Source organism: Chiloscyllium plagiosum, chromosome 5 (genome assembly GCF_004010195.1).
Source record: "Chiloscyllium plagiosum isolate BGI_BamShark_2017 chromosome 5, ASM401019v2, whole genome shotgun sequence".
Classification (NCBI taxonomy): Eukaryota; Metazoa; Chordata; class Chondrichthyes; order Orectolobiformes; family Hemiscylliidae; genus Chiloscyllium; species Chiloscyllium plagiosum.
The window spans coordinates 72,823,581-72,838,177 of NC_057714.1; the positions used below are offsets into that span (position 1 = coordinate 72,823,581).

The 14,597-nt window shown below is 41.0% G+C and overlaps 1 protein-coding gene across 6 annotated transcripts in view; it reads left to right on the top strand.

Annotated features, from left to right (window-relative positions):
* The window catches only part of rundc3b (RUN domain containing 3b), a 109,178-nt gene that overhangs the window by 81,492 nt on the left and 13,089 nt on the right, over positions 1-14,597 (top strand). For all 6 annotated transcript variants that reach the window (XR_006311720.1, XM_043690335.1, XM_043690336.1 and 3 more), the window contains 2 exons: positions 1,181-1,349; positions 6,860-7,017. Coding sequence is in view for 5 of the 6 variants with exons in the window: in XM_043690335.1 (XP_043546270.1) it covers positions 1,181-1,349; positions 6,860-7,017 (327 nt within the window). In the remaining variant the exon portion in view is untranslated. The remainder of the gene's footprint in view (positions 1-1,180; positions 1,350-6,859; positions 7,018-14,597) is intronic.

Genomic DNA, 14,597 nt, shown 5'->3' on the forward strand with positions numbered 1-14,597 from the left:
TCTGCTATCAACCTTCTCTCTTTTTTTTTCCCAAGGAGAATAGGCCCAAAGTCTCCAATCTATTTATGTATGTGAAATTCCTCACCCCTGTAGCCATTCCCTCAAAGCCTTACTATACTCTCTCTAAAGCTTTCATATCTTTTCTTAAGTGTATGCACAGAACTGAATGTTGGGCAGCAGTTGAGGCTGAAACAGTATTTTATGCAGGTTTAATCTAATTTCCTGACTCTTGTTCTCTGTGCCCTAATAGATAAAGTCACTGTTTAATGTTCTGTGCTGTGTCCTGTCCTGCCACTTCCCTAATCTCTCTGCACACACATTTGTGTCTATCTGCTCCAACCCTTCAGAATTGTAATCTTTTTAGTTTGTACTGTCTCTGTGTTCATAGAATCATAGTCACTACAGTGTGAAAGCAGGTCATTTTGGTCCTTCGAGTTCACACCATCGCTCTGTAGAGCATCTCACCAGACCAACCCCCTACCCTATCCCTGTAACCCTATATTTCCCTTGGTCAATTCACTTAATCTGCATATGTGTGGACTTTGTGCCTCCTACTAATAAATCATTTCTCATTTTCTGCATTAAATTACACCTGTTTCTTGCCTGTCCAATCGTTCAACATTAAATATCTTTGAGGTTCTTCGCTGTCCTCGTGTTTCACTATATCTCAAAGTTTTATATCATCTATAATTTTGAAATTGTGCTTTGTACATCAAAGTGTAGGTAATTAGTGCATATTAAAGGCAGCAGGAGGCACAACATCAACCCAAGAGAACTCCAACTATAAAGCTTCCTGCTCTTCATAAAATAACCTTTTTAGGCTCGTCTCTGTCCAATTTCTTCATATTAGAATTAGTACAATCTGTTTTACTGTGAGCACTAACTTTTGTCCAAGGTCTATTGCATACCATTTGACCAAATGCCTTTTGAAAGTCTGTGAACACCCTATCAACCCTCTTTGTAAATAAAATGCAAGCAGTTAGCTAAATACAGTCTGTTATCTTAATTGGTTTTCTTTAACCTACATTTTCCCAAATGACAATTCAGGATAAAATTAATAATCATTTCAAGATGCTTTGAGGTCAAATGCTTACAATTTTCTGTCTCTGTGCTGGTAATTGGAGAATTAATTTACTGGTGTTTCAGCTAAATCTAATTCATGAAATGTCCTGTTGCAAAGCTCTGACAGTATCAGCAGTGATGAGGAAGAGTTGCGGACTCTCGGAAGCAGCGGCAGTGAAGGCAGCACCCCTGAGAACATCGGTCCACCTTTCATTACTGACCAACACAGTTGGTACAACAAGTGCAAACGAGTGGAACAGAAGTTCAGGCTTGCGCTGGAGCAGAAGGTAATTCTCATCGTTGATCTGGTGATGGTGCTTTTCACTAATGAGGCGTACCTGCCCTAATTCTCCATTTGATCTGTTTCTGATGTAAATGTTTCCCTTCTTAAGGGTGCTGGAGCTTTCTCCATTTCTTATGGCACAAAGGTAGAATCAGCAGTCCCAGTACAAACCTGTAACCTTCCATTTGGGTAATAGCATCAGTGAAATAGAATATGGTCAGGATATAAATAAATTAAATAAAGAAAACGATTAATGATGAGATTAAAACCTCTGTCTGAGTTGAAATTGGAAAGATGAAAAATTTGCTTGTGGGTGAGTGAGGAAGTAACAAAAAGAAGGAAAAGTTGAAACAAATAATCTGAAGAAGTTGATGTGCTAGAACCTTTGGCAAACATTAAGATTGAGAAGTCCCCAGGGCCAGACCAGATTTATCCTAGGCTGCTCCGGGAAGGGCGAAAGGAAGTTGCTAAGCCGCTGGCGAAGATCTTTGCTTCCTCACTCTCCACAGGAGTCGAACCGGAGGATTGGAAAGAGGCGAATGTTGTTCCTCTTTTCAAGAAGGGTAATAGGGAAATCCCTGGCAATTGCAGACCAGTCAGTCTTACGTCTGTGGTTAGCAAAATCTTGGAAAGAATTCTGAGGGATAGGATTTATGACTATTTGGAAAAGCATAGTGTGATTAAATGCAGCAGTCAGCATGGCTTTGTGAAGGGCAGGTCATGCCTCACTAATCTTATTGAGTTCTTTGAGGAGATGTCAAAAAAAGCTCATGACGGTCGAGCAGTGGATGTGGTGTATATGGACTTCAGCAAGGCATTTGATAGGGTTCCCCATGGCAGGCTCATTCATAAAGTCAGGAAGTATGGGATACAGGGAGATTTGTCTATCTGGATTCAGAATTGGCTGGCTGACAGAAGGCAGATTGGTTGTAGATGGAAAGTATGCTGCCTAAAGAACAGTGGTGAGTGGGGTCCCACAGGGCTCTGTTCTTGGGCCTCTGCTCTTTGTAGTTTTTCTAAATGACTTGGATGAGGATGTTGAGGAGTGGGTTAGTAGATTTGCAGATGAGACAAAGGTTGGAGGTGTTGTCGATAGTATTGAGAGCTACTGCAAGCTGCAACGCGACATAGACAGGATGCAGAGCTGGGCTGAGAAATGCCAGATGGAGTTCAACCTGGATAAATGCGAAGTGATGCATTTTGGAAGGTCGAACTTGAATGCTGAACCTAGGATTAAAGACAGGATTCTTGGCAGTGTGGAGGAACAGAGTGATCTGGGTGTGCAAGTACATAGATATTTGAGCTAATTGTATATCAATGTTTATATCTGAGAGTTTTGTTTATTTTTGTAAACTTGTAAAAATGTTAAATTTCTAATAAAAATATCTATAAAAAAAAAAAACAGGGGGATCGAGTTTAAGAGCCACAAGGTTTTGCTACAGCTCTACAAGTCCCTGGTGAGACCACCCTTGGAATATTGTGTCCAGTTCTGGTCGTTCTACTATAGGAAATATACAGAGGCTTTGGAGAGGGGGCAAAGAAGGTTTACCAGGATGCTGCCTGAACTGGAGGGTTTGCCTTATGAAGAAAGGTTGAATATGTTTGAACTTTTCTCTGGAGAGAAGGAGGAAGAGAGGAGGCCTGATCGAGGTGTACAAAATAATGAGAGGAATAGATAGAATCAATAGCCAAAGACTTTTCCCCAGGGCAGGATTGACTGGTATGAGAAGTCATAGTTTGAAGATATTAGGAGGGAGGTATAAAGGAGGCATCAGAGGTAGGTTCTTTACGCAGAGAGTTGTGAATGCGTGGAGTGCGTTGCCAGCTGTGGTGGTGTAAGCAGAGTCACTGGGGACATTTAAGCCACTGCAGGACATGTACATGGATAGCGCGAGTTGAGGGGTGTGTAGGTTAAGTTACTATATTTTACATAAGGATTAAACCTCGGCACAACGTCGTGGGCCAAAGGGCCTGTTCTGTGCTGTACTTTTCCATGGTCTAAATTAAAGACGTAAATGCCTTAGACTATTTCAGGGTTAAAATGAATGATGAGCAAAATAAGTTGAACCGAGGTCAAGTTTTGTGGTTCCAAACCAATAGGTCAAATCGAAACTCTACAGGCCTGCCACTGGTGCTGGACAATTAAACCAATCACTAGAGGAGGATGTTCCACAATTATCCCACCTTAAATAATCAGGGAGCTCAGCACCTCACTGCATAACATAAGCTGAAGCATTTATGACCATCTGTAGCCAGAAATGCTGAGTGGATGATGCAACTTAACCTCTTTTTTCAGTGGTTCCCAGTCCTTCAGATACCAGGCTTCAGCTGATTTTACTTAGTCCACTTAATATCGGGAAATGGCCAAAGAGTACTGGACGTGGCAAAAATTTGGGCCCTGACAATAATCTGGCATCAGTACTGAAGACTTGTACTCCAGAATGTACTATATCCTAGCCAACCTGTTCCAGTATAGCTACAACATTGGTAGTAACCAACCAATAAAGAAAATTGCCGATGTATGTCCTATACTTAAAATAGCAAGACAAATCGAACCTGCAATGTCAGCCTTTTCTTGATCAGAAGTCAGGACTGGGCAAGCCAATGAATACTGTGACTACAGGAGTATGATGATGTACTCCACGTTTGCCTGGATGTGTGCATCTCCAACAACAGTCTGGAATGTTGACACCATCCAAGACCAAGCCACCTATTTTATTAGCACCACATAGACAGATGTTCAGACCCTCCACCACCATCACTCAGTAGCAGCACTGTGTACCATCAATAAGATGCACTGCAGAAATTCACCAAGGCATCTCAGATGGCACATTCCAAACTCATGGCCGCTTCCATCTGAAGGGGCAGGGATATCCTGAACACCAGCACCAAGTTCCTCTCTAAGCCACTCACCATCCTGACTTGGAAATATTTCACTGTCCCTGAAACAAGTTAGAGTTGAGTTTTTTTAAAAAAAAAAGGAAGAAGGATTAAAGTATTGCAGGCTGTGTTTTTCAAGCTGTGCGTAAAAGCAAAACCAGGTTGAAATTGCTGAGATACAGCAAGAACAGTATCAAACCATGGACTCGAGAGGTTTGTTTTTAATTGAATCCCCACCCTGTTGTTCTCAATTGCTGTAAAAGCAATTAAGTTACATTACTAATCCTTTGTCTCAAATACCAAATTCCTTGCTCCTGCAGATCCTACTCACCACCAAAGTTAAAAATAGAATGCTCTTCTACACATGCTGAAGTATCTATGTATGAAAACTCCAGTCTTGTGGCTATATGTTGTGAAACTTGAAAGGATTCAGAAAAGATTTACAAGGATGTTGCCAGGCTTGGATAATTTGAGCTATAGGGAGAGGCTGAACAGGCTGGGGCTGTTTTCCCTGGAGCGTCGGAAGCTGAGGGATGACCACCTAGAGGTTTACAAAATTGAGGGGCATGGATAAGATAAATAGACAAAGTCTTTTCCCTGGGGACAGGGAGTCCAGAACTAGAGGGCATAGGTTTAGGGTGAGAGGGGAAAGATATAAAAGAGACCTAAGGGGCAACTTTTTCGGAGGGTGGTAAGTGCATGGAATGAGCTGCCAGAGGAAGTGGTGGAGGCTGGTACAATTGCAACATTTAAAAGGCATTTGGATGGGTTTATCATTTGCAGGATGAGGGTTTTACTGGGCCAGCATTTATTGTCCATCCCTAATTGCCCAGTCATCCACACTGCTGTGGGTCTGGAGTGACATGTAGGCTAGACCAGGTAAGGTTGGCATTTTCCATCCCTAAAGGACATTAGTGAACCAAATGCATTTTTCCCAATAATCCAAAATGGATTAATCAGTTGGCTCTTGATTCCAGATTTTTATTTAACTTAAATTCCGCTGTTTGCCTTGGTGGGATTCAAACCCAGGTCCCCAGAGCATGTGGGTCTCTGGATTAACAATCCAGCAATAATACCACAAGGCCATTGCCTCCAGTTCTTGAACTGTGAAATTATGTGCCTGCTGTATTTATAGAGCAAAACAAAGTCTAATCACAAATAGATACAGGAAAATAGGCCCTTGTCTTGATATAGTGCAATGTATCCTTGAAGGACCACCTCCATTTTGCTGCTTTTCGTTAACTGTCTTCAGCCTCCAACTGTCTGACCCTCTGGTCTATGCAGTTCCTAACTGGACCCTTGGATGAGGCATTTCAGTTCCCAGCTTCAACTTTTCAAAGTTTGCCATATCTTGAGTTTGAAGCTCCTAGCAGGCTGATTTTGTTGGTCGATCTTAAAATTGGAGAGCTGAAAGTACATTCAGCTTGTTCGTTCTTTTTATTTGTTCCAAGCAATTGGTTTCTGAATACCAAAATGGATAGTTGCTAGATCACACCAGTGTTTTGCACGGTGCGAAAAACATGATTGAATTTTTTGTTTTGTCTTTGTTTTCCCTCCTTTAGTTATCTAAGCTCTGCTCACTTGCTAAGACAACTTGGGCTGAGATCATAAATGAGTTTCAGAGGGGAAGGATCTTGATATCTTTGGTACTTCATGCTGTGTGTAACAATCCGTTCATACCCTTCATCAGCTATTTCTAGTATCTTAAGCTGATCTAATCAAATAGTTGATCCACAGAGCCACTGTTTTATAGTCACAGAACAAAAACAGGATTTACTGTAATATTTAACAGTAATTTAGGAATTGCTTTTTCAACAATGGCTAATAATTGTCATTTGCATGTGGCAGTTGAATAACTGAAATTAGAATAACTTAATTTTGAACAGATTTGAGGTCCGCATTCTACAATTACATATCTCCTCACCAATAATGCAAATCAGTAACTTTGGTATTCAGAGTACAGTGCTTCACAAAGTGTTTTTTCTTCCATTAGGATCTGCAAAGCTCACAGCACTTATGTACTTATATGTAACTATGGTGACATTATTATAATAGTAATAATAATAATCAAATTGCACATAATTATTGAGATTTATTTTAATTTGAGGATCTATGGCTTGTAAACCTTTTCACAGCTATACAACAATCCATTAAATACCTGTATTGGAGCAGAATCTTCTACTGGAAAATTGTATTTTTGTGGCTTCTAATGTTATCAACACACAATTTCAGTCATGATCTCTATTATAGTGGGTTCCTGGAACTGTTTGCTTTCAGTGCAAATCCATCTAAAGACAATTTCACTAGTGAGGAAAGAAATAAACTTGCACTCAGGAGATGAACTTTCAAAGTCACCTTTCATGTTTTATCTGTTTTAACTGCTTTTTAAATTGCTTTCCACATTTCTCACTGTTTGGAGAATGCAAGTATAACATCCGTATTAAATAATGTCCCAGCTTTTGTGGGAGTTGAGAATGATTCCACTCAAATGGCAGTCTGTAATAAATAGGTGTAATTTTGGTTTGAGTATGGATCATTACTTTCAAAACTTGCAGTAAAAGAAATTTCTGAATTTGTCTTAGTGATGTGTGTGGGCACTGCATTTTGAATTGTCATTATCTATTTGATTTGTAGGGTTACCTGGAAGAATTGGTACGCCTGCGAGAAGCTCAACTTGCAGAGTCAGTTGCTCAAAACAAACTTGTTCTACAAAGGATGGAAGAGACTGATCTGAACCACAAATTTGAGAAAGAACAACTGGAGTTCATTATCCTGGAGCTGCAGGATCAGCTGTAAGAAACTAATTGAGCAGCACAATTCCTATTAAAGAACATTGGGTGGCTCTTTATATCCTCTTTTTAATATAGCATTTATCAGAGGCACTTGAGACAGTGCGGAGAAGAGGCAAGAGGCTTATTCCTTGTGTCAGGGTTTATAGTTATGAAGATGGACTGAAGAGAATTGCAATACCTGCAGCACAAGCTTTTCGAAGGTGGATTTGTAAAGCTGTGTAAGATAGTTTAAAGAGAAAAAGACAAATTCAGAACACTGCTATTAATTAAATGATATAAGGGGGCAAAGCCTTACTATAAAATGGTTAAATGCATACTCACAATTGAATTATTCAAAGCATGGACTTGCAGATAATGAAACAACTAATTCTAAAGAACAACTTCCTGTAACACAAAATTGGAAAGAATATTAGCTATAGGTTCTTTTCTGGACAAAATGGGACATCTTGAATGGATGATTTTTAATTTTGGATTAATGGTGCTGGAAGAGCACAGCAGTTCAGGCAGCATCAGAGGAGCAGCAAAATCGATGTTTCGGGCAAAAGCCCTTGCCCGAAACGTCGATTTTGCTGCTCCTCGGATGCTGCCTGAACTGCTGTGCTCTTCCAGCACCACTAATCCAAAATCTGGTTTCCAGCATCTGCAGTCATTGTTTTTACCTGGATGATTTTTAAGTTAACTTTTCAAAAAAATTTCCATATATCACTCTTTTGAATGCTAGCTTGGTCAGTAGTAATGCTGCTGAGCCATTCATGGTATTACATATTGAAGTCCTCCACCCAGAATATGATGACCACAAGAGAAAAACCCATATGTTTCAGTAATGTCCTTATGGAAGGAAACTGCTGTCCTTACCTGGTCTGGCCTACTTGTGACTTCAGGCACAGCAATCTGGTTGGCTCTCAATTGTCCACTGGGCAATTAAGGACGGGCAATGACTGCTGTCTTCGCCAGCAAAAACAAATCATTCCAATGATGGGCTACATAGAACATTACAGCGCAGTATAGGCCCTTCGGCCCTCGATGTTGCACCGTCCTGTCTTGCCAATCTGAAGTGCATCCATCTACACTATTCCATTTACATCCATATGCCTGTCCAATGAAGACTTAAATGAACTTAAACTTGGCGAATCTACTACCATTGCAGGCAATGCATTCCATATCCTTACTACTCTGAGTAAAGAAACTACCTCTGACATCTGCCTTATACCTACCTCCCCTCACTTTTTAAAGCTGTGTCCCCTCGTGTTTGCCTTCCCCATGCTTGGAAAAAGGCACTCCCTGTCCACCCTATCTAACCCTCTGATTATCTTGTACGTCTCTATTAAGTCACCTCTCAACCTTCTTCTCTCTAACGAGAACAGCCTCAAGGCCCACAGCCTTTCCCCGTAAGACATTCCCTCCATACCAGGCAACATCCTAGTAAATCTCCTCTGCACGCTTTCCAAAGCTTCCACGTCCTCCTTATAGTGCGGTGACCAGAACTGTACACAATACTCCAAGTGTGGCCGTACCAGAGCTTTGTACAGCTGCAACATAACCTCCTGGTTCCGGAACTCAATCCCTCTATTAATAAAGGCCAAAACACTGTATGCCTTCTTAACAACCCTGTCAATCTGGGTGGCAACTTTCAAGGATCTATATACATAGACACCGAGATCCCTCTGCTCATCCACACTCCCTAGAATCTTACTCTTAGCCCAGAAATCTGCATTCTGATTACTCCATCCAAAGTGTATCACCTCACACTTGGCCATGTTAAATTCCATTTGCCACCTCTCAGCCCAGCTCTGCATCCTATCTGTGTCTCTCTGCAACCTACTACATCCTTCATCACTATCCAGAACTCCACCTACCTTAGTGTCGTCAGCAAATTTGCTAACCCATCCTCCTATGCCCTCATCCAGGACATTTATAAAAATGACGAACAGCAGTGGACCTAACACTGACCCTTGTGGTACGCCGCTAGTAACTGGACACCAAGATGAACATGTTCCATCAACTACAATCCTCTGTTTTCTTTCAGTAAGCCAATTACATATCCAAACTGCTATGTCTCCCACAATCCCATTCCTCTGCATTTTGTATAATAGCCTACTGTGGGGAACCTTATCGAACGCCTAGCTGAAATCCATATACACCACATCAACCGGTTTACTCTCATCTACCTGTTTGGTCACTTTGTCAAAAAACTCAATAAGATTCGTTAGGCATGACCTACCCTTCACAAAACCGTGCTGACTGTCCCTGATCAGATTATTCTTTTCTAGATGGTTATAAATCCTATCTCTTATAACCTTTTCCAACACTTTACCAACAACTGAAGTGAGACTCACTGGTCTGTAATTACCAGCGTTGTCTCTACTACCCTATTTGAATAGAGGAACCACATTTGCTATCCTCCGGTCCTCGGGCACTATTCCTGCAGACAATGATGATTTGAAGATCAATGCCATAGGTTCGGCAATCTCTTTCCGAGCTTCCCAGAGGATCTTAGGATAGATCCCATCTGGCCCAGGAGACTTGTCTATCTTCACATTCTGTAATAATTCCAATACCTCTTCCTTATGAACCTCAATTTCTTCTAGTCTAGATGAAAGTATCTCTGTATTCTTTCTCGCCAACATAGAAAATGACAATGTTGAACACTGTTGAAAAATATTTATTTAGTATTTCTCCTATCTCCTCTGCCTCCACACACAACTTCCCACTACTATCCTTGATTGGCCCTAATTTAACTCTCGTCATTCTTTTATTTCTGACATACCTATGGAAAGCCTTAGGATTAACCCTGATCCTATCCGCCAACAACTTCTCATGTCTCCTCCTGGCTCTTCTGAGCTCTCTTTAGGTCTTTCCTGGCTTCCTTGAAACCTTCAAGTGCCCTAACTGAGTTATCACATTTTGCCCTATCATAAGCCGCCACCGCCTTCTTGACCATAGATTCCACTTTCTTAGTAAACCACGGCTCACGCGTTCTATAACGTCCACCCCGTCTAACAGGTACATACTTATCTCGGACACACTGGAGCTTTTCCTTGAATAAGTTCCACATTTTTAATGTGCTCATCCCCTGCAGTTTCCTCACCCAATCTACGCTTCCTAAATCTTTCCTAATTGCATCGTAATTTCCCTTCCCCCAGCTGTAACTCTTGCTCGGTGGAGTACACCTATCCCTTTCCATCACTAAAGTAAACTGACAGAATTGTGATCTCTGTCTCCAAAGTGCTCACCTACTTCCACACCTAACACCTGGCCAGGCTAGTTACCCAGTACTAAATCTAATGTGGCTTCACCCCTTGTAGGCTTGTCTACATACTGTGTCAGGAAGCCCTCCTGCACACACTGGACAAAAACTGACCCATCTGTAGTACTCGTACTATAGTGATCCCAGTCAATATTTGGATAGTTGAAGTCCCCCATGACAACTACCCTGTCTCTCTCTCACTCCTATCGAGAATCATCTTTGCAATCCTTTCCTCTACATCTCTGGGACTATTCGGAGGCCTATAGAAAACCCCCAGCATGGTGACCTCTCCTTTCCTGTTTCTAACCTCAGCCCATACTACCTCAGTTGATGAGTCCCCAAACGTCATTTCTACAACTGTAATATTGTCCCTGATCGATAATGCCACACCTCCCCCTCTTTTACCATCTTCTCTGTTCTTACTGAAGTATCTGAATCCTGGAACCTGCAACAACCATTCCTGTCCCTGCTCTATCCATGTCTCCAAAATGGTCACAACATCGAAGTCCCAGGTAACAAGAGACAAAAGTTTATTTATAGTTCTTTGAAGTGACATAGCTGCCTCTTTATTAAAAATATTAACTTTCTGCTGCTATAAAATTGATTGTTTTTTCCATTGCTGAATTTTGTGAAGATGAGTATAACCCTTATATATAGTGGAAATAAAGGATTGAAATGAAGTGTGTAGAGCTGTTTATCATGCACATTTCTATGGTGATGTGACAGCTACGTTTCTGCATAGAAATGAAACTTATGGGTATGTGGAGGAGGCACAAGTTTCATTTTTCATGGTAACTACTGGACTGAGTGTACTGCATAATCACATAATTAACAATGCAATAGCATACTCTGTGCACTGACTCATGGAAAACCAACACTAGAAATTGCAGTATGACATCCATTGCAAAGGCTAATTATTTTTAAATTCTTTAACATCTTTTAATAACCTAGATTTTTAAATCGTGTCCAAGTGTGATTTGTGAATGAGTGCTGTAGAAGATGTTTTTTGTGAGTGATTTTAATCTGTGCTAACAGGAAAATGGGTCTTTGCGCAGATACATCACTAGATTCCAGTTTGTCCAGGCCACTGATCCCTTTATAGAGTCATAGAACTATACGTCATGGACACAGATTCTTTGGTCCAACTCATCTGCACTGATTAAGTATCCTAAATTGATTTAGTCCCATTTGCTGATTCTTGGGTCATATCCCTCTAACCCTTCCTATTCATGTACCCTTCCAGATGCCATTAAATTTTGCAATTTTGTCCACCTGCAATACTTCCTCTGGTAGCTTGTTCCATACAGTCACCATCATCTACGTGAAAATTTTTTCCCCTGGTCCCTTTTTAAATCTTTCCCTTCTCACCTTAAACCCATGCCTCCTAGTTTTTGGACTCTCCCACCCTGGGGAAAAAAGACCTTGGCTATCCATGCATCTCACGATTTTATAAACCTGTGTAAGGTCAACCTTCAACCTCCTACACTCACTGGGGTGGGGAGTGAAAAAGCCTCAGCCTGTCCCTATTAGCTCGAACTCGCCAATCTGGCAACATCCTGATGTGTTTTTTCTGTACCCTTTCAAGTTTGACAATATCATTTCCAAAACGGAGACCAGAGTGAATGCGATATTCTAAAAGTGGCCTAACCAATGTCCTGTAACACCACAATATGATATCCCAACTCCTAGACTCCACGTACTGACCAATGAAGGCATGTTTGCCAAACGCCACCTTCACCACCCTGTCTACCTGCCACTTCATTTTCAAGGAACTATGCACCCTGCACCCTTAGGTTCCTTTATTCAATAACACTCCAAGTCCCAATATTAAGTGCTTATGTCCTGCCCTGATTTGCCTTACCAATATGCAGCAGCACACATTTAAACTCCATCTGCCACTCCTTGACCCATTTGACTCATCTGATCAAGACCTCATTGTACTCTGAGATGACCACCTTCATTATCCACTACAACACCAATTTTATGTCATCAGCAAACTTACTAACCAAACCACCTATGGTCACGTCCAAATCATTTATATACATGATGAAAAGCAATGGACCAATACAGTCCTTGTGGCACACCATTGTTTCCAGTTTAAAAATTACCCCTGTACTATCACCCTCTGTCTCCCAACTTCAAGCTGATTTTACGTCCAATTGTCTTACTCACACTGGATTCCATGTGGTCTAACCTTGCTAACCAGACCTCTGAGGAACCTTGAAAATGCCTTGCTGAAGTTTGGCTAGACAACTTGTACTGCTGTGCCTTTACCAATCTTCTTTGTCACTTCTTCAAAACACTCAGGCTCGTGAGACATGATTTCCCATACACAAAGCCATGTTGACTATCCCTAATCAGTCTTTGCTTTACAAATGCATCCAAATCCTGTCCCTCAAATCCAACATTTTACTCATCGCTGACGTCAGGCTCACTGGTCTATAGTTCTCTTTTCTTTCCTTACAGCCTTTCTTAAATAATGGCACCACATGAGCCAACCTCCAGTCTTCTAGCACCTTGCCTGTGCTTATCGATGATACAAATATCTCAGCAGGAGTCTAGCAATCCCTTCCCTTGTTTCCTATGAAGTTTTAGGATACATCTGATCTGGTCCTGGGGATTTATGTACCTTTGTGTTTTAAGACATCCAGCACCACCTGTTCTGTAATATGGACACTTCTCAAGATATCACTATTTATTTCTTCAAGTTTGCTAACTTCCTTATCTTTGTCTACAGTAAATAGTGATGCAAAAAGCTATTTAATATCTCACCATTTCCTGTGGTTCCAGAAATAGATGGCTTTGTTGATCTTTAAGGGGACCTGTTCTCCTCAGAGTTACTCTTTCCTTTGTATTTGTAGAATCTCTTTGGATTTTCCTTAATCCTATTTACCAAAAATATCTCTCTCCCTTTTTTATATTCTCCTGATTTCCCTCTTCAGTATACTCCCACTGCCATAATACTCCTCTAGGGATTCACTCGATCCCAGCTGTCTACATCTACCATGTGCCTCCTTTTCCTTTGACGCAGCCTCAATTTCTCTCGTCATCCAGCATTCCCTATGCCTGGTGCTTTGCCCTTCACCCTAACATACTGTCCCTGGATTCTCAATATCTCATTTTTAAAGGCCTCCCATTTTCCAAATGTCCCTTTACCAATGAATAGCCTCTCCAATCAAGTTTTGAAAGTTCCTGTCATATACTTGATTGAAAACTGTTCATCTTTCGTTTCTATATAGTAGATGCAGTCTTTGCAGATTTTGTTTCTGCAACATGCTTAATTCCAAACTTTTAATGCACCTATTTGTAAAATTTTATCACCCATCATACTTCCAATAATGAAATAGTTGCTTTATTGAAAATACATACACTGCAATTCCCACTCTGTGCAAGAGTGGAGTACAGAAATCTCACTGTAGGGAGGCCTGTTACCTTTGAACCAAAGGCTTTCAGCTCTCTATTTGATTGGGTTCACTGGTCAGTGCTTAAGTTTTACCTTGTTTTGGCAGGCACTGCTATGTTAGTGCAGTATAGATATGAGAGATATGTAATTGTTTTTCCAGATAACTAAACAAACAAAACAAGTCAAATTAAATTATTTTGCATTTCCCTGTTCCCTCTATTAGTTCCCCAGTTGCATTCTTGAAGAGTTCCATTCATTTTAAGTACACTCTTTTTACATACGCATGGAGTGCTTGCTGTTTGCTTGTATATTTTAGCCAATTTATTTTCGTAAGTAATTTTCTCCTTTTTATTGGATTTTTAATCTTTCTTTTATAAAATATCCCAATTCTCTGGCCTACTAGTTCCTTTCACTGTTTTGTATTTTGTAAGTAGGAACATAGAACATAAGAACTAGGAGTAGGCCATCTGGCCCTTCAAGCCTGATCCACCACTCAGTAAGATCATGGCTAATCTTTTCGTGGACTCGCTCCACTTACCTGGATTTTCACCATATTTCTCAATTCCTTTTATTTTTCAAAAAAGTATCTACCTTTAGCTTTTAAAAATTATTGAAGTAGCGTGAACAACTTTCCTGGGCAAGGAAATTCTTAGATTAACAACCCTCTGGGTGAAGAAGTTCCTTCTCAGTTCAGTTCTAAACCTGCTTCCTCTAATAGAACATAGAAGAATACAGCGCAGTACAGGCCCTTCGGCCCTCGATGTTGCGCCGATCCAAGCCCACCTAACCTACACTAGCCCACTATCCTCCATATGCCTATCCAATGCCCGCTTAAATGCCCATAATGAGGGAGAGTCCACCACTGCTACTGGCAGGGCATTCCATGAACTCACGACTCGCTGAGTAAAGAACCTACCCCTAACATCTGTC